General features: G+C 41.5%; 2 protein-coding genes across 4 annotated transcripts in view; both read right to left on the bottom strand.

Annotated features, from left to right (window-relative positions):
- Positions 1 to 13,946, bottom strand: part of LARS1 (leucyl-tRNA synthetase 1) — a 379,820-nt gene extending 365,874 nt beyond the window's left edge. The window contains exon 1 of the mRNA XM_063120654.1: positions 13,941 to 13,946. The gene's annotated coding sequence lies outside the window, so the exon portion shown is untranslated. The remainder of the gene's footprint in view (positions 1 to 13,940) is intronic.
- Positions 1 to 21,212, bottom strand: part of PPP2R2B (protein phosphatase 2 regulatory subunit Bbeta) — a 263,756-nt gene that overhangs the window by 47,467 nt on the left and 195,077 nt on the right. For all 3 annotated transcript variants that reach the window (XM_063120655.1, XM_063120656.1, XM_063120657.1), the window contains one exon: positions 16,319 to 16,431. In XM_063120655.1, the coding sequence (XP_062976725.1) occupies positions 16,319 to 16,431 (113 nt within the window). The remainder of the gene's footprint in view (positions 1 to 16,318; positions 16,432 to 21,212) is intronic.

Genomic DNA, 21,212 nt, shown 5'->3' with positions numbered 1-21,212 from the left:
GGTTTCCCAACCAGCCATGAAACCACATAGCATATTATAATCCAGTCCACATTTAACCAGCTTAATAACCCAATATAGCACAAGAACTTTGTCAAATGTATCCTGAAATCAAGATAAATTATGTCCCCAGCATCCCCACAATCCATTACATCAGTAACCCAATTTAAAAGAGATAAGGTTAGCCTGGCAGGATTTATTCTTGACAAATCCATAGTGGGCCCTACCAACCATTGCACTGTTATCAAGAGCCTAAAATGGATTGATTTATAATCTCATCTAGTATCTTCCATGGTATCAAAGTCAGACTGGCAAGCCTAAAGTTTCCCAGATCTTCACATTTCCCTTTTTGAAGTCAGGGAGAACATTTGCTTGTTTCCAGTACTTTGGTACCAGTACTGTGTTCCCCAGGATATTTTTAAAAAATGAAAGAGAGATTCTGAGTACATAAGTAAGTTCCTTTAGTACCCAAAAGGTGCTTCCACACAAACAGCTCCTAGCGCTACTATTCAAGGCTATTTTTTCGGGGGGGGGGGGAGAAAAAAGATGCAAGAAGAAGTGGGAAAACAAAGGAGGGTTACAGATGGATGATGACATCTGGAGATTTAATAAAATTCCATGTTGAGGCAGGGAGCTTGCACAATAAAAACCTTGTCTGGAAGAAACTTAGCATGCAGTTCACATGGTCATGAAGCCTTGAATTAAGATACTTAGCTATTTCCTGACCAAGGCCTTAGCTAGACCTAAGGTTTATCCCGGGATCGTCCCGGGGTCATCCCTGTTCATGTAAATGACACACAGGGGATCCTGGGAGCAGGCAGGGACAACCCCGGGAAGATCCTGGGATAAACCTAAGGTCTAGCTAAGGCCCAAGATAATCAACTTCAATATTGAAGAACTTTGCTTCTGTTTGCATGTGGGAAACAAGGATATTTATCAGCCTCCTATGCTTGCACACTCAGTGGGTTTTCCGGTTGCCATCAACACCAAACGGGCCATTCCTACTTTTCTCTTAACTTCCTAGGCATTATTTCCTTTGCAATTTTTCATATTAAAGCAACGTAACAATACCATATAGCACAACAGGATGTTTAAGTGTAGGTTGAAACAGAGAGTTTGGCCAACTGTTATCTAGGTGACAGAAAATAAATACACATAGGACTTATAGCTTTGCTGCTTCCAAAATGAATTTTCAAGATACATCAAGTGGGCCAGAATCATCACATAGAATAGATATTTGCATGAGTCTGATATAGACCACAAAATGCATATTTGCAAGGATTGGATTTCTAGATGAGATCAGTTGAGCATACAAATGGTGCCCACTGAACACTTTTAGAACCATTTTAAGTGCTTGCTGCAAATGGAAGAAACCTTTTTTTCTTTTTAATTACTTTTGTTGCAATGGTTTGATGATGATCTGATCATTCAAAATTGATTAGTTCTGCCACATGGGTTTTATGGCACTTCGTTTTTTTTAAAGCCAAATGTTTCAAATTACCCTATCTGTCATTAAAATGATAATGTTACTGAGAATATGGGCGGGGGGAGATACATTTCTGTGCTGCAGAATAAATGCTCTACTGGGGTGGGGTGGGGGAGACAAAGCCATATTTCTTCCAACATGACCATTTTTAGTCATAGCATCCTTTGTACGAGTGTGAACAAAATCTGGTGGGGTGTGTGCATGAGTTTCCAAAATATACAACAAACAGTGAATTATCTAAACTGTTTTTATATGGTTGTGTGTGGGAGAAGGGGGAGACTTATTAATTCTAGGAGAAATGCATGCTTGGGCAAGAAGAGATATACAGACAAGAGAAAGAGACTGTAGGGCAGATACTGCAGGTTTGAGAGGATCAAGTGTCAGTTTCCAATCAAATATTCTCACTACAACAGGCAGTAGACGTTCCAAGGAATGTGAGACTATGCATATGTTTCATGTACCTGACTCATATTGGCCAAATTGCTAAAGGCTGGCCTAGCCAGCTCCTGGTTTTTATAGGCCCAAGATGCAAGAGATAGTTTCTGTCTAGTTGCCATCATGGTTTCCCTTGCTTATGTTAATCTGCTGTTGCTACAAAGGTAAAATTGTTTTTCCATGACTGGTTCTTCATAAACCTTTTCCATTCCTAGCCCTCAGAAGACTTGTCAACCATTAACTGGTCCACATTATTGGGATAGTGGATACCCCTTGCCAACTGTGAAGGTTTCGCTGACAAACATAGGACTCAATCTCCCTAAATTGTCTAGAGAGCCACTGCCAGTTTGTATAGAATAGACAATACTAAGCTAGATGCACCAATGATCTGACTCAATATAAGGCAGCTCCCTCTGTTGCTACCATGAAAGAAACAAGAAGAGTGGGTACTAGGCAATGATGCTTCTACGATACCAACTCTGCTACTCTGTTGGGTGTACACTGCCTGAGAAAACCTGAGCTCCTCTGAAAGTACACACTGGATGCTGAGCTGGTTTGAAAAGAAGGTTTCTGGACTGTGAAGAGGAATTCTTCACTGCCTGTCCTATCCTAGGGAAACTGCTGACAAAGGCAGGGGAATGAACACTACACTCTTACTTACACTTACTTACTTGGGAGTAAGCTCCACTGAACACATTGCAACGTATTTCTCAGTAAACATGCATAGGTTCGAGTGCACAAGTGAGGTTTGGAAATCTCCTCTCTTACTGGCAAGGGAATACCCTTCTCTTGTACTTAGGCAGAGCAGGCAATGTTTCTGTTCTATTGCAAAGAAAATGTATTACTTGCTCACTCATCTGATCTGTCTCTCCAGATTATGTGGTGTTGTATTTTCACTGCATTAGTATAACCTACTTTTCATTTCTTCCTTCTGTCCCAGAGGATTCCACTGGCAGCAGGATGGGTTTCTGAGATATTTTAAGGCAAGGAGAGCAAATGCAATGACAAGGAGAATGAAAGCACATCCTCCCTTCATGTGCCCTCCTTTGTATAGGTGCACTGGCATGGTGATTTGCTTGGGAGCCATTGCATGGCACAAGGAAAAGTGGAGAGGATGAATTTACTCTCCTTTCTTCTAGAGCCATCAACCTAAATGCAAACTGATTCATCAAAGCTTGATGAATTGTAATGATTGCAATCACTACTGAGACAGAAGCAATGCAAGGCCTTTCTAGTGGGGACTAAGGAAACGGGGTGGGGGTGGGGAACCATTGGTCTAACTGGAGGCTTCCTCTGTATTTTAGACTTTGAAGCGGTGGGGGGAAGAATTTAGTGGTGAAGTAGCTAAGTGGAAGGTTTAAATCTTCCCTGCCCATGCAGACTGGTCCTGATCCAGATTGGATGTCTGCATGCTTACTCAGAGGTAAAGAAAAAGGTGAAGATCAGCTGTGTGCTATGTACTTAACGTAGCATGTAGTTTAGCCCTTAATTGAGGAAGGAAGTCAAGGAAGGATGCAGCCACAGCTTCCTCTCCAATGTCCAAAAGATCTACAGTGCAGCCCACACAGGACATTTGGCTTTCTATTGTTCTCTTTTGTAACCCAGTCCCAACGAAAACCAATATGAGAAGATTACACAATAGGGGGTAGATGCAATGCACTCAAACCATATCTCCAGAGCCAACCCCTACTAAAAAGCATGAAATGTATGAACAAACTGGGGTTTCATGTTGTTGTCATTTTGAAAATCACATTCCTTTGCTACTGTACTTCTTTGTGTCCTTCTGAAACTGAAAGTGAATTGAGCAAAGCCATTACAATCACCATGAGCGTGCAGCTAGTTGCAACTCTGAAACGTTGTCACCCAGCACTCACCTATTATTCTATCTTCTGTATTCCTATAAGCTACCTATGAGAACACAGTCTTTAGTCAGTAAAAACACTTTGGCCATGGCTAGACAAGGGGGTTGTACGGCAACGATCTCATGATTTTATGATCGTGAGATTGTTGCCCTCATCTACACGCGGTGTGCGACATCGTGGCCACCATTTTGAATTTATTTTTCTTAAAGAAACAGAAACACACAAGCACTCCACCAAAATTGTAAGTTAAAAAAAATCACGGAAGGAGCTTTGTGCCCTGTGCCTGGGTCCCAGTTCCTTGGCCTGCCAATATCCCGGGGCAAGAGAGGGATCATCCCTCCCTGCTCCTGGGATGCCCTGTGCATCATCTGGACGCACAGGGATGATCCCGGGGCAATGCCCGGGATATCGGCTGGTCTAGCTATGCCCTCTGAGAGCCCCTCTCATTTTGATAGTAAACTGGTTACAGTAGCAAAAAACTTCTCTGTAATAAATCATGAAAGTGCTTTTTGGCTGGCCAATCAGCTTATAAATCCAGAGTTCTACTGCTGTGATCAGAACCCAGAACAGCTGTTGACAAGGCAGGGGCAAGGAATTAAACCTGGAAATATTCTGTGCAAGGCCAGCACCAGCTCCTTGAGCAGCTATCTGGGCCCCAGCACCCCAGCAGGGCCCAGTGCTGACATCATAGAATCATAGAATAGTAGAGTTGGAAGGGGCCTGTAAGGCCATCGAGTCCAACCCCCTGCTCAATGCAGGAATCCGCCTAAAGCATACCAGACAGACGGTTGTCCAGCTGTCTGCCCCTTTTCCTGCCCTACCCCAGTAGCATTTTGGGCAGCTACCTGCCATATTAATTTTCCACAATGCCTGTGATCACTTTGATCTCACTGTGATCATAGCATCACTTTGGGATGTTAAAATCCATTGAGACTCAGTCACTTGGTGCTCAGTCACTAGGGCTGCTCTGAGTGCGGCTGCCTCTCACTGCCAAGAAAGCCCAAGGGGATTCTCCCTCTTCAAAAATACAAAAGAACAACGCACACACGCTCCCCTCCACCCACATTTTGAATGTCCACAGTACAAACTGTAGCACATCCAGTGCTGGGAATATCCCCACAACAGAAGTTCAACCTCGAGGAAAACATGTTCAACTAATGAAATATTTACTGTACAAAACAGTTGCCTTGCTGAAAAGAGGGGTTTTGCTGTATTTTAGGAACCTTTTTAGGGACATGACTGAACCAAGAATCAGGAAAATTCTATGTGGTACTGCCTCTTTGTTTGCTATTGCGATGGTTTAGCTGTTGTGGTCAGTCATTCGCATCCAACACTGGCTGTTAGTAAATGTCACAGAAACAAACGGCTCAGAAAACAAACCAATGGACATTCATCTCTGTCTTCCTAGAGGCGGCAAACCTTGCTTCAATAATGGACAAACCCTTGGTTTAAAAAGGAAACTGAAGACTTTTTAATAAGGTTACCCACTACCAGTCAACCTCAGAAACGTCTCTTTTTTCCTTTCCTTTTTTTTTTGGTCTGAGTCTGTGACATTGCACAGAAAATTGAGATGATGATTTATATGTTGCAGGCCTTTTTGACACGCATGTTGCATCTTGAGCTTCGGTGAGGCTCACGAACTAATCGGAAGCTTATCTCTCCCTTTGTGTAATGGCCAGCTGTCAGCTTCCAAGGCCCTTCAAACAATTCAGTAAGTGACACCAAAGTTCACCTCAGAACCCTGGGCGTCTTGATGTTTCACATGCTCAGACAAGGCCAGGAGCCTACAGGAACTGCACCGTGACATGAGACTGATAGGTACGCTTGTTCAGCTGATTGGATGACATTTGTTTCATCAAATTAAAAGGCTGTCTGCAACTTTGCTGTCTACCCTACTAGGCTGAGTTGTAGGGAGAATTTTCTCTGAAGAAAGTTTAAGGAGAATCTTTATTATTATCAGGAGGAATGGAAATTACGGGCACCCTCCAGATATTTTGCACTACAACTCCCAGCATTCCTGATCCATTTACCATCCTGATTGGGGCTGACAGGAGTTGTAATGTTAAAAATCTGGAGGACATCACATTGAGGAAGTCTGCCTTCGATGACAGAAACATTGTTCTGTTCTCCTTAGGAGCAGAACCTAACAATGTGCACCATTTATCTAGTCCTGTTGATCTAAGTCTCCTTGCATAGTAATTAGATAGACCATGTCCTAACAGATCACCTTTGATCCTTGATGTGATCTCAAGGCCTGTTTTTCCCCACTTCACCCCACCCCATTAATATCTCATGCACATCTGTAGTTATATCTCGTGTGTTATGCTTTTGTTATGATCGGGATTTTCATTAAAGATCTGTGATTCAGAAAACATTTTTCCAGTGATGCTCCAGTGAGACTATAATGGAACTACCACAACTAATATCCTGTCTCTGCTTTTAGCCAGTACTACTTATTCCAATTTTTTTAAAAAAAGATCAGTCTTGCTGATAGGAAGGCTCACAATGAGACACAACTTAGGATATTCAGCAGAAGCTATCACTTTCTAAAAAACTGTAATAATAATAGGTATGTGGTAGAGTTGCCATCAGGAGGGGTGGTGGAGGAAGAAAATGTAAGACTGACTATGAGCCATGTTTACATCTATTGTTTTGCCATTTTCTCCAAGATTTGTCCAAATATCTCAGCCCCAAAAGCAATATGTAAGTGGATTAAATTCTCTGCATCAACTGCACATATATACAGAAGGATTTTAGTGCAGGATCAGAGAGTGTGAACTTCAAAACAATTAGTCCTTTGTAGGATTGAGGCATTTTATATATACACACACACACACACACACACACACACACACACACACACACACACACACAGAGAGAGAGAGAGAGTCAATCAACTGTCACTTCTGGAAAATGCAACTTGCCATCAAAATAAAACATAGAAAAATATATAGAAAATAAGGCTTGCTTTCTTTTCATTATTTTCAAAATCAGATGTGCTGCTACTAGTCCTGGAAGTTGTTTTGCCCCATATATCCCCCTTTTTTTATTCATCAAAGGAAACAGAAAGCATCTTGCTGTGCAAAGCACCCCAGGGGGACATTTGCAAACCTTCTCTTCTAACTGGAAGGGTAGTTAAAAGTGAGGGGGAAATACTTCTATCACTGCTTCAGTGGAACCTTGATTTGCAGAGTGCAAGGATCAAAGCCAAAACATTTCTTCTTTAAAGAGATTTAAATCCTAGACGTTATTTGTGCTAATTGTTCATTGCAAACATCCCCTAGTATATATGAAACCACATGCAGACTTTAGAGACTCCCAACTATGCTAAACCGAGTTCTGGCATAATCCCGTAGCAAAGATTTTAGGGCTGCTTCTACAGAGGAGAAATGCAAGAAGCCACGGTGGCTCATATCTTTACAGCACAGACCAAGCCATCTTTTCTGTGACGGTTTTGGCACAAACTCTCTAATTCCTATGCCCTACTGTAAGTTAACAACTCCCTGTAATAGCAGCATATCTCTCCCCTGTTTACTCCTAGCTTCATTTTGCCACTCTTCTGTTATTTCCTGGGTTTTTCCCCCACTCCCCCTTTATGAGGGGTTAAGAATGAGGAACAGGACCTTTTTCATTTGGTCCCTAGAAGCTGCTGAGATGTCTGACTGTCCCCGTTACCTGCCTTCCAAAGAGCAGATAAGACATACATTTTTTCAATGGGATTTCCTCGTCGCTGCCTTTTAAAATGAAGCTTGATTACTGCTGTTATGAAACTGATTTTTTAAAATGCTGTTTCAAATTCCTAAAACATTTGGGATGCAACTGCTTTTAATCTCTGTATGGTTTGTATTACTGTTGTTATTGTCATCTTGCATATTTTTACAGAAAGGTGAAATATAACCAAAAAAGTGGGCGACGTCTAGGAGTTGAAAGGCCTCATTGCCCTGCCTGGATCCTGCCCCGCCACTGAATTTCTGTGGCAACAGGGCAAAGGGGACCCACAAAAAAACAGCCATAGGTGGGCCTGTAGGTGGGCCATGTGCAGACAAGCTGGAGCGTGTTCAGAGGAGGGCAACCAGGATGACCAGGGGTCTGGAAACAAAGCCCTTTGAAGAGAGACTGAAAGAACTGGGCATGTTTAGCCTGGAGAAGGGAAGATTGAGGGGAGACATGATAGCACTCTTCAAATACTTAAAAGGTTGTCACACAGAGGAGGGCCAGGATCTCTTCTCGATCCTCCCAGAGTGCAGGACACGGAATAACGGGCTCAAGTTAAAGGAAGCCAGATTCCAGTTGGACATCAGGAAAAACTTCCTGACTGTTAGAGCAGTGCGACAATGGAATCAGTTACCTAGGGAGGTTGTGGGCTCTCCCACACTAGAGGCCTTCAAGAGGCAGCTGGACAATCATCTGTCAGGGATGCTTTAGGGTGGATTCCTGCACTGAGCAGGGGGTTGGACTCGATGGCCTTGTAGGCCCCTTCCAACTCTGCTATTCTATGATTCTATATAATATATTAATAACGTAGCAATAAAATGTATTGTGGCTTGGATTCACGCACACACACAAATGAAGTTTTCCCACATGGAAACGTTATCTGTGTGGGATATATATGTATTAGTCTAAAGTCCATGTCACCATGTACACTAGTAGTCCTACTCCTTCTTTACTTTTTTGCTCCTCAGTCCCCTCACCACGGAGGGGCTCATGAATAATGCAAATTTGGCTCATGCATAGTGAATTCTCCCCTCCGAAATGTGCATGTGGTTTGACCCCCACCCCTTCCTTGTGCGCTCTGATTAGCCATCTCCGTCCCCTTCCCCCTCCCTGCTGATGGCAACAGCCTAACCATGCAGCTGCACCTGGCACCCACCTTCACACCACATTGATTGGCCGATCAGAGCTGTCCGTCATCCCACTGCCTGAGGGGCTGCCCTACTTGTTTGGCATGGAAGAAAGTAATTGCTATTAAAGCTCAAGCTTTGAACTTTTTCAAATTTCCAAAATTTTCTGTACGTCAAGCTTCAGTTTAAAACAAAAATCAGCAAAATCAGTCTGGTAAATCTCGAGTAGTAAGCCTTGCACTACTGTATTCCTGTATAAGAAATGCAACCTAGGAACATAAGCAGAGTCATGCAGGAACAGATCAAATGCCCATCTAACTTAGCATTCTGTTTCTAACACTGGGCAATTTGATGCCTGTGGGAAGCTTTACAAGCTCTAAGATATACTGCCTCTAAACATGGATGATCCATTTACCTAATAGCTAATAGCCATTGGTTAATAGCTGCCATCCATGAATTTGTCTAATACTTTAAAAAAAAATCCACCAAGGTTAGTGGTTGTCACCATATCTTGTGGCAGAGAATTGTGTAAGTTAATTATGCATTCATTCTGTGAATTACTTTAAACTGTCCTGAACCCACTGCCAATTAATTCCACAGGATAAAGCCAGGCTGAAGGTTATAAAGAGGGTAACATATTTATCTCTATTCACTTTCCCCACACCATTCATAATGGTATATACCTGTATTATGTCCCTCACACACCCTTAGACATGTTCCCCTAGGCTTGTCTCCTTGGAGGTAAGTCTTCCTGAGTTCAATGGGAGTTTCTCCCAGCTAACAGAGCAATCCTAACCTCCAGATCCACTAGCTAGCAGGGGTTAGGATGGGGCAGACAATTTACTCTGCTAGTGGGGGTTGTGCCATAAATTAATATTAAAGCATCATGCTATTGACTGCTTTATTTTGAATACCTTTCCTTAAAAAAATTTAACATAGAATTTCCCCTTTTCACTGCTGCTGCACATAAAAATGGCCATTTTCAATGAGTTCTCAGTGTTTATCACAAGTATATGGTCATCAAAGTGCTGTACACATTGGTTTCCCAATCTGTGTACAGCAAATAAACACTCACTATTTCCCATGAGAGGTAACATACACATTTTTCCTACACTGAATTATCTCCATATAGCAGTTAGAGACCTGGTCACGTTTGAAGCATCTCTAAGCAACTGAAATTATGGTTATAGCTAAATAAATGGACTTTGCTACTGATAACAAAAAGGCACTAAAAATACTAAAACTTTGCAGAAACCTTTATTTATATTTAAGTCTTTGGGGAAAACAGAGCTTTGCAAATAAATGGGTATCCTTGGGAACAACGGGTAAAAGCCTGCTGCAGTGAAGTGAGAGGTTTGTTTAAGAAAGCTCTCATGCTGTTCTTGATCTCTGTGGAAGATGAGATCCCTGAAAGACACCTCCATATAAAAAGGCAATAACAGCAAAGTAGCTAAATAGGCTTAAATATCTATTGCTTTCTGTAAGCCACAGAACAGGAAAGTACGGTTTGCTTAAAAAGATCCTGATCTTTTACTTGTACAGATTGATGACATCACCTGTGCCACATAATAAGCACTGTCAGACTTAGGATTTAGAAAGTGCACTGCTTCTTGAAAGTGCTTTAATATAGGAGTTTATGCATTCCCTTAGGGTTGGCTGCTACAAATAACAGGAAATTATAGGAACTTGCTATACAATATATGTTAGGAGGGGAAAATATAGACAGTAAATGCCAGTCTGATCGTGTTAGAATTGTGTTATGTATAAATGCATTAAAAGCATTATTAAAGCTTTAAATTTTCAGAAAGGTGGTTGTATCAGTCTATGGCAGCAAAAATAATACCTTAAAGATAACAAATTGATTATGGCATAAGCTTTCATAAACTATTGTCCACTAAATGCAATGCATGAAGTGCTACCCTCAGTTAGCAGGTATCAAAAAGTTCAATTCCATCACCTATGGCCAGAATCATGATAATGATTTCTTAACCTACTTAGCAATGCTAGAATGTTTTCTCGTCATCAGTTCCTCCTGTCGTTAACAGTTACTGTGCTTATTTTGCATACATTTGTTTTAATGCAATTGTCACAGACTGTATTTCTACATTTAATTTTTATCTGACTTTACAGATTACATTTCCCCCCTCAACACCCATATATACTTGCCACCAGAAGTTTAACATTTCATGCATCTGTTTGTTTTTAAAACTTAAAAAATGCTACTCCAACGCTAAAAGTGCATTATATATCTTCTCAAAACAGGATTTGGCATTAAACTATAGACACATAAGAACAGCCTTTCTGAATCAGAGTAACCGTTCCTCCAGTCTATTTTTTGAGAACAAGTGCTCCCACTTCCTCAGGAATTGATAGAATTTGCTCACTTAGATATTATGGAGAATCCAGACAACAATGTTGTTGCCAAATGGTTGCATGCCAATGTTGCCGCCTTGAGTCCCATAATAACAACAACAACAACAACAACAACAACAACAATAATAATTCCACACTAGAAACACCCCCATCCATAAAGCCATAGTAAAAGCAGATAAAAACTACACCCCACTCTATCTAGCACTACAAAGATCAAACACAACCACTCTCACTCACATAGAAAAAATAAAAATGGGCACAAAAAGCACTCGATGGGAAATACTACAACATAATACAGAACCCACAAATAAACAAAGAACAATCGTACGAATGGCTCAGGAAGGGTGAGCTATTTCCAGAAACAGAAGGATTCCTAATAGCTATACAGGGTCAAGTTATAGCAACCAAGAACTACCAAAAATACATAATAAAAGATAACAATGTAACAACAGACCAATGCAGGAAATGCCATCAATTCCAAGAAACAATAAACCATGTAACAGGAGGATGTAAAATTCTGGCAGGAATGGACTATATGGACAGACACAATACAGCTGCAAAAAAAATTCAGCAAGAACTGGCCATCAAATTCAACCGTATCAAACAACCTACACCATACTATACATAATCACCCGAAACAATCTTGGAAAATGCAGATCTTAAAATATACTGGGACAGAACAATTCATACTGACAAAACAATACCTTGCAACCGACCAGACATAAGGGTCATAGACAAAAAAGAAAAACACGCATGCCTCAGCAACATAGCAATACCGAATGACAAAAATGTTTTTTAAAAGGAAGAGGAAAAATATACACCGCTGGCCATGGAAGTCAAAGAACTATGGCAACAGGAAAAGGTCACAATTATTCAGTTACTCACATCACATCAAAAAAACTATACAGAAAACCTTCAGAAACTAGGCCTACCGAAATATATCCACACCAACATCTATTTCACAATAAATCACAACATGCAATTGAGAATATCAACTCATATTAGCTATAATTCTATACATACCAAGTATGTATAAGATTGTACCAAGCATAACTGACGTCACTGGAGGGCATGCTCCTGGTGGTTACGCATGGACCTTTGACCCGATTGGAGTCCACCAGGAGAAGAGCCTTTAGTGTGGTGGCCCCTTCTCTTTGGGACTTCCTGCCCCTGCAGCTCAGGCAGGCGCCAACACTGTACTACTTCCAGCACGTCCTGAAAACAACTCTTTTCCAGGAAGTATTCCTCAATTGACCAGGCACTGCTTTTATTGGTGCTTTGTTTTAAATTGAACAATTTTAATTTGCTGCTTTTAATCTTCTTTCTTTTTCCTGTTTCATTCATATATGCATTGCTTCAGAATCTATTTTAGATATGGAGCAGTATATAAATATTGTAAATAAATAAATAATAACAGGATCCATAGAGGGTCCAAAGGAATCTCTGGATATGTGCTCTTTTTTACTCCATCCTTGCCCATTTCTGGACTGTACTTTGTGACATGCCATTCTTTTCCATGCAACATTAATGATACCTCACATATCATAAAGCTGCACTGGTCCAGCAGACAGCATGCTCCTTCTTTACTGGTTTAACAGCCAGAAAGATTGAGAACTTTTTCCAATATATCACATTCGTTATTCAGAAAAAGTTCACCTTGGTCAGTGGGAGAGATCTTTTCGACAATGATAAATCACTGAACTCACAGGCATGAAAAATCCCTGTACTCTACGGCACAGTTTCTCTTCCAACTCTTTGACCTTCACAGGTCCCAAACCTCCAGATAATTTAATGGCTGTTAAAAAAAAAAGGTTAAGAAAAGGTAAAAGTCATATAAGAAGAATCTAAAAGTATACCATGGTAAGGGGGTGGGTGGAATTCTACTAACTGAAATCACAGGTGTGTGTGTGTGTGTGTGTGTGTTTTGCCTATTCACTGAACAAGCTCACATGAAAATCTGCTTTTGTTACAGATTTCAAAGCTCAGTCCACAACTATGAAAAGCAAGAAGCTAGTGATGACAGTCTAATCTCAGGAAAAGGTGAAAGGCTTCATATCCTCATATTCTTCTCCTTTGCTAACATTAAACCTCACATTCTAGAACCTAAAAACTATCTGCAGAAATGAAACGTTTAAATACCATAGATAAGGGTAGCTGTATGAGTGATACCGACATGATGAACATAACGATCTTTGGATAGTGATGCAGTGCAGTTTGGGGTTTCATGGGCAGCTGCCAAATAGGACATTCTCAAAACTACTCTTGTACATGTACAGATTCTGGCCCGGTTCAAACATAATGGCAACCTATGGATTGTTTTGGGGGCGGTGCAGGAGCGAGCATGCACGCCACCTGCTTTCCACTTCCGCTTTAATCCATGGTTTGCTGTTGAATTGAAACAAGCATCCAGAGTTCCATCACACCAAATAACTCAAGAATAGGTTGTTTTCTAAACCGGAAGCAAAGTCGAAGTGGCAAGCAGGCAGGAGGCCATGCACTTGCTCACTCCCAGGTGGGCCTGTTATGAGCAAACCAGGACATGTGAATACAACTGGCCTATGTTCATTCTAAGCTTGCTGTAGACACAGTGAATCTTACTAGAAAACACATATTTTGTGTCTCGAATTCTCTTTCATTGGTCCATGAAATCAGAATAAAAAGCAGATAAGAAGGGAAGAGGAAATTAGATTAGGTTGGCCTAGAGCAACCTAAGGACTATTTGAAAACACAACAGGCAGGTACACAATGACATCAATAGTGAATAGAAGCATTTTGATTATATTACTCTCTGGGGGAGTCTACACACCGTTCCGAAGGCTCCCCGAAGCCCCTTGAGGGCGCCCCGAAAACGCTCGTGTACTATGTACCTTAATCGTCCCCAGAAGAGGAGGAGGAGGAGGCGTGCTTCGGCAGCGCAGACTGCAGGCGGGCTGCTCCAGGCTCCGTTTCCCTTTAGCCAGCAGGCCCTGCGAGAGCTCCCAGCAGCGGGGCTGGGTCATGGGAGGGAAGAGAGCGGACGAGCGAGGAAAGGGGAGGGCACCTCCCCCGCCCCCGGGACCGCACAGGGGCCGCCGCTGCCGCCCCCCCTTTCCTCGCCCTTCGGAATGCCGAAGCACGCCTCCTCCTCCTTCTCTTCTGGGGACGATTAAGGTACATAGTACACGAACGTTTTCGGGGCGTCCTCAAGGGGCTTCGGGGCGCCTTCGGAACAGTGTGTATACTCCCCCTCTATTTGTTTGTTTAAAATACAAAATAGTATTTAACTGAGTATTTAAATAATATACATTTAACTGAGGCTTCACAACCTTCATTAGATTGTGGATTGTGTCCCACAAGATCCATCTCTCTTCCCCTCCATTACCCTTAATGGCATCCAAAATGAACATTAAAAACAATAAACAGAATGCAGTACAGTCAACCCGATGCATGCTGTGTCAAGTTAAAGGGTGTGTGATTTCCTTCACATTCAGTCAGGTCTCACAAGCCTACGCATGTTTACTCTGAAGTAAATCCCACTCTATTCAGTATGTCTTAAAGAGACATTGTCTAGGAAGAGTTCACTTCTTGACGTTGCGGGAATAGGTCAGTACAACAGTATCACCCGGGCTCAAACAGGCACTTCTGTAATATGGAGAATATCCATTTGGATTTAGACAAAGAAAACATTCCAGTTCGGTACCACTGTGCCATGACCTTGCCTTTTACATACTAGATTCAGTTTCTCTAATGCACTAAGACATAGAGGAAGGCAGCCTTTGGGTAATAACCTTTTGACAGAGCTTTTAAGAGACACAAAACAAGCTAGTAGCAATTGTTGGCCCAACAAACTGGTCCAGACATACAGAATCTTTGATAAATTCTTTTAATGGGCCCTATGAATGAAAGCAAAGGCACTGTAGTAAAGTAAAACCATTTTCTCAGCCTTGAACAATGTACCTACTAGCAAGAAAGGACAATGCAATATGGAAACCATTTGTTTCTTAGTGGGAATTAATTAGCTGTCTGAGGTTATTAAATGTCCTTGCTAGCCTGGAAGACAATGAAACCAGAAGCTAAAAGCCAAGCCAGAGTAATCATAGCACCACATATAAAACTGTTCAAAATTAATATTTTGCAACCACATTAATATATGCTAGACTTATGGCTAGTACTAAACCAGCCATTTTGTACGATACGAGGTAATGGGACTACGAAACACATCTCACAATAGTCTGAAAAAATGTAACTACATCCTTTAAATGCCATGGTACACTTTCTAGTTCAAAGCTTCTCCTGGCAGTGGTAGTTAGACAAAGTACAAAGGTTGGTTTGTGAACACTGAAACCCAAACCACCACTGATTAAGCTTCAGATCCTAATCAAACAAGTGCCCAGCCGCAGCAAACATACTGCTTCACTATTCTTTAACCATCATTCTTCCATAGAAAAATAAAGCAAAAGCTCCACTGACTGACACGGAAAGGAGGTCATATAATACACAACAGTGTCATTCAGTTAACACTAATACACTTTGAATAAAGCAACAAAGGCAACCATGTGCTATCTTAATTACTTGGAATGAAGTGTAAATTGCTGCTAAAACGTCCTGAAGGGGTTCTTACCACTATATTGCCACATTATGTCAGGTGTTGGCAACCCAAACCAGCCACCTATCTCTCTTGAGAGGTTCTAGTACCATAGCAACCAAATGCTCCATCCCATTAGTACTGACATACCTTCTGTCTTGCTGAGACAAGAACTACTATTCCTTATGCTGAACCTTTCCTCTGCTATGCATAGCAAAACCTTCTACAACCAGATACGTATCAATGTTGGAAAATATGAGTGCTCCAATCAGGGAGCCAGCTCATGGAGATAATCTCCATGTAAGAAAACAGTTGTGTATGAAACTACCTTTTACTCTACCAGTCAGGAATGGTGGACACTGATGTTCCACTTGCTTTCAATGAGTTGACCAACAACTCCAAATAAAAATAGCCCCTGATAACTAGAACATGAGACTGAAGCTAGCTGGGAATCCAAAACAGCCTCGTGCTTGTTGCTTTCAACCTCACTGTGATTGTTAAATTTACCACAGTCCAAAGAATTCACAGATTTGGGGGAGGACAGCTTCAAGTAATAGCTACAGTGTCATCAAACACTATTTTATGGCTATGACATAGGCAATTAACAATTGGTTCATGCTACATATACATAATATGTAAAGAAACAGAGTACTTCAGACAGGAGTGCCTTCTGTGAGGATACCTGCTACCAGAAACAAAGTGTTAAATTCTACCTTTTTTTTTTTGGTGAAAAAAAGCAGGAAAGTCTTATTTGCCTTACCCGTAGTGTGGTAATTGTAGAGGGGTCTCGGAGCCGTCCATCTTCATCTTTAAGATTGTAGCCCTCTGGTCTTTTGTCTCGTTCACTGACTTTCCATAGTTTCACAGTTTTATCTGGAAGAGAACAGAAACATCCAGCTGAAAAACTGTCTGAAGAGATACTGAACACAATTGAATAATTATCAATTTGTTATTAAATGTTTTATTTACGTAACTCATTATATGTACACAGCTTTTTGTTATCATGTTACTTTATCATCATTATTTTATAGATGGGAAATTGTGGTTGAAGGACAGTGGCTTGTCCAGGGCCACCAAGAGAATCAATGGCTAAAGAAAAATAAAATCTCATAAAAGGTGCATGTCCAAAATTTTGCCTACTGGACTACCTTATCAGACCCAGCTTCCATAGAGTTGAAGGCCAGGGGCTCTGTGGGGGATGCAGAAACAGATCATCTCCTTGCTTCATCCAAAAGCTTTTATGGGTCAAAGAGTATTACTTTGATATTCACCCTTCAAAGTGTCCAGCTACCATGGGGAAAGCTAGCTTCCCCTTCCATAGCCAGAGAATGAGGAGCTTCTCCCCTTTAGCAGGGATCCCAGCCTTTCCATGAGCTCAACCCCAAATGAACAAAAAAAAACAAAAGAACAGCAGCACGCATACGTACAGAGGAGATTTAAGAGGTATTCCTGACCTGGTGAAGGAGATGTCCTTTAGGTCGGTCTCTCTCTCTCTCTCTCTCTCTCTCTCTCTCTCTCTCTCACACACACACACACACACACACACACACACACACTGCTAGGCAACCCCAGTGGACAGCCCATACATGTGTTTGAGTTGCAGGCACACAATACCTCATAGAAAACAGAAAGAGAAAAGGCCTCAGCCATCTTCGCTCCAGCCAAGCAACTCCACCCCATTACTCTAAAAACAGACACAAACATTCCTGCCGTTGCCACAGGTATAGGGAATACAGCAGATCCAGAGATTGCTGCTACTTATGCAGCCATTCCAAATCCAAATACTGTTGAAGCAAACACGCACTGTATGTAGTCCAAGCCCTACACTCCCCATGGAGAATCCCATAAACAACTTAACCTTCCTATCCAAATCTTCCTTCCCTCTTTCCCACCTTCCCTCTAGTCCTTCACCTTGATTAGATCTGAAGCTTCCCTGAAAAAAGAAAAAGAAAAAAGGAAGCATATGTGAAGAAGAGAATGTGAAGGACAAACCTGCACAGGGAAGACATTTCCCCTAGGAGTGTTTTCCCAAGCTGATGGCCAGAGCTGTGGAGTTCCTCCACCCTGAGCCAACAGAAGGACCTCCAAAGCCACTAGCCTCTCAGTCTAAACCAAGAGGTACTGCTTTGGCCTTCTTTGCCTCTCCTCCTTCAGCTCCATCTATCCTGGTTCCAGCCAGTTTTGATGCTATTCCCCACAATGAACTGCAAAGGCATTCTAAATTAATGCTCCATGACAGGTTTTATGGCAAGTTCTGTTTCCAACACTCCTAACGTGGATGCTCTGTGGACTGCTCTGACATCGAAAGCACCTATTTCCCTCAGTATCAGACAAACTTCCCATAGACCAGCTCAACAGAAAGGCTGAGGCATCTCTGCGTAGGGTGTTTGATGCTTTTGTGATCAAGAGCACCCTCCTCAGCCTCAGAGCATCCTATTGTAAGAAAAAATGAAGCTCCCCAAAGTGATAATTTATGTATGTATTAATCACAGGGGCAAAGTAATTCTTCACCCTAACTCTGGTTTCAAGAAAACATTAATTCAGTCTTTCACAAAGGCTGATCCTACCTTCATTTTGCCCCTATTCTATTTCTTCTCTAGAGAGAGAATGGCACATACTTCGTACATACAGGGCACACAAGTTCTACAGTAACAGAATGAAATCAATTCAGCAGCATAATCTGTGTGTGTGTGTGTGTGTGTGTGTGTGTGTGTGTGTGTGTGTGTGTGAGAGAGAGAGAGAGAGAGAGAGAGAGAGAGAGAGAGAGAGAGAGAGAGAGAGAGAGAGAGAGAGAGAGAGAGAGATCCTGGGCTAGGAAAGTCTCTGCAGCCTCTTTGGCTAGATGGCTACCAGAATGCATAGCTCAGGCCTACATGTGCCCAGCAACCTTCCTGTTCCTAGAGGTGTCTTGTTCCTGGCCCACTCGGTTAGAGGTGAGGCTGCCACTAAATAAACCTGAAACTTTTTTTTTGCTGAATTAGATGTAGCCTAAGGTCGATAGAAGCTTCAGATACAGGTGCTAGGGCACATATGGAAATTCTTAAAATGAGAACCTTCCATTTAATAAGAAAAAATAGCCAGTTGTGGACATTTTTCTCATTTATGTCCCTTATGTATCTTTTTTCCACCATTAAAATAATTCATATAAAGGTTCCAATGTAGAATTTTACTTCCTGTATATTTAATTAAACACAGCTAGTTCTCCAGGAAAGTTTGCAGACTGTTTAGACCAATACAAACTTCCAAATCGAAGTTTGTAAGTGTTTACACTTTGATCCAAGAGTAGTGATCTGAACTCACTGCACATGCAATTCTCTAGGTAGGGGGTCTTAGTGGGATGAAACATTTGATCTTATTTAAGCATAGGCATAAAAGTACTCTCGTGTAAAATTAAAAGGAACAATTACAAGAAACTCATCTTTGGTTTTCTACATACCCACATACCAGTTATTCTTGCCATTTGGCAAAAGGAAGAACAACATTCATCCCTGCTCAGTCTACTTATCATGTCTCTGAAGATTTCAAACAGATTTTGAAACAGTAAACCACAAAGCTAAATTCCAGTGTCTGTCTGCAAAAGGCTGCTTATTGTAATCTGGACTCTAAAACTGAACAACTCGTACATTGCATATGTCAAGCTAAATTAATTCTGCTTTGGTCCAGGCAGTGGGAACAGCTCAGACATGAAAACTAGCATGCACAATATCCCATAAAAGCAATTTAAGAGTTACATGAGTGCTAACTGCTTTAGCTGAGCTTTGATTGCGACAGATTACATTGCAAGTGCAAAGGGTGACAAAGTAGGACCCAGAAAGGAGCCCAATCATGTCTGTAATTTACTCAAAAGTCAGTTTCAACTTCCTCCTTCCAGTGAAAGGAATAAAACCTGACATTTTATCATTGACTGTGAATCCATGCTAAATTCCACAATTGCCAGCTTGCCTGGCAGGTGGATATTTCCATTGGCTTCATCATTTTGCTGTCATCCCATTTATTGTGTGCCATGAAGTCCTTTAGGGAAAGAGCCTCAGGAACATGTGGCTTTTATTCTGAATAATGGTGTTTTCTTTTCCCCCTCCTGGCGGGTGTTCTATCAGCAGTTTGTCATTGCTCCCACCAGCCTTTAAAGACAATCTTATTCATCTTCATTCCACACACACACACACACACCCATTTCTGGGAATTCCAGTTGACTCTCATTAATTTTGTTGGATTAAGTTATTTTGATTTAAGGAGCCTTCCACATATTTTGTTATTTTTGAAATAATGTAGGAATATTTGGAGGCAAATGGTAGGAGGAGAAAATCTGAATCATTTTGAGGTCTTTCTAGCATATGAAAACACTTTCCGGAATAGAAAGATAATACCCCTGTTAATCAAAAAACTATTTAAAAACTCAATTAACAGAACATTAGGCTACATAATTAATCTTCATTGTGTTTCAGTGAGTCTTCCCCTCAAATGAGTTTAATAACTCTTAGAATTTTATTACAATGATCAATAGGCTAAATTCTGTAACACAAAGTAAGTTGACTATGAAAGATAATTAGACCCTCCTTTTCCCCCTGTTGTAATTAAGTCACATCCATCTTAAGGTTTCATTCATCCTAGTCACATCACTGGATCCTCATGATATTTATCTGAACATAACATGAAGCATAAGCTTAACACAACTGAAAACTGAAACAAATTAGGAATACTTCTGCCCGCTCCATTATACCAGAGGAATCTAATTCCGCCATAGTCTCCCTTGCACAGTCATGAAGTCAAAGAACCTTACTGATGTTATCACTAGATTAGCATCACTGCATTATGTGTTTAAACCTAATGGCATATTAGAAAATGCATCAGGACAAAATCGGAATGTGTGGGTCATTTTCTTATATCTGAGCTGTCAAAGGCATGTTGCTTTCTGTTGTTGTAATAGAGCAGGTTGGGCATGTACTAGAGAGCTAAGAAAAGTGCAGGGCCAGCACTCTCAAGAAGCAAGGTGAAGGGTTTATACAGTATCAAGCAGCAGACTTGGCGAGAACGGCACTTTTGGGGGTGGGGGGAGAACTCATTCCTCACTGCTTCCCCTAGCTGCTCGGTGCTCACCTGTTGCCAAAAAAAGAAGAAGCAAAACACAAAAACAAAAAATGAGTGTCTCTCTGTTGCTCCATGTCTGCTGGCAGCTTGCTCTCCTTTCTTAGATTAAAGTGTGGTGGTTGTCAGCCATACAGCAACACATATAATTTCAATGTAAGAGAGACCAGGTGCCTCCTTTTCCAGCCATTAGCTGTTACATTGCTCTACTTGCCAGAAGGAGAAGCCTACTGTCAGGCTTTGATTGCAAGAACAGCTGCCTGCCAGGTTCTAGAAGCTACGACCACTGGCATTGCTCCTTGATTTCTGCAGCAAAGGAGAGGAGGTGACCCAGGGCTTCCCTCTTTCCCTCATCCATGTGCTCATACTGGCTGGTGTATAGGTCTGCCTTCCACCCTCTCCTTCTAATTGGTCTGGTAGAGAAGGAAGGGGTGGGGAACAGCTTACTGGTGGTAAAGTATTGAGCTAGAGCAGGATGCAGGATTAATAGTTTTGCTGCGAAAACCTGACTTGCATCAGAAGCAGTGGATGTTGCCCTCAACCATTTCCCGATTCCTCCCAGGAAGCAC

The sequence above is a fragment of the Elgaria multicarinata genome, chromosome 3 (assembly GCF_023053635.1).
Source record: "Elgaria multicarinata webbii isolate HBS135686 ecotype San Diego chromosome 3, rElgMul1.1.pri, whole genome shotgun sequence".
Taxonomy (NCBI): domain Eukaryota; kingdom Metazoa; phylum Chordata; class Lepidosauria; order Squamata; family Anguidae; genus Elgaria; species Elgaria multicarinata.
This window is presented reverse-complemented; position numbering and strand designations above follow the sequence as displayed.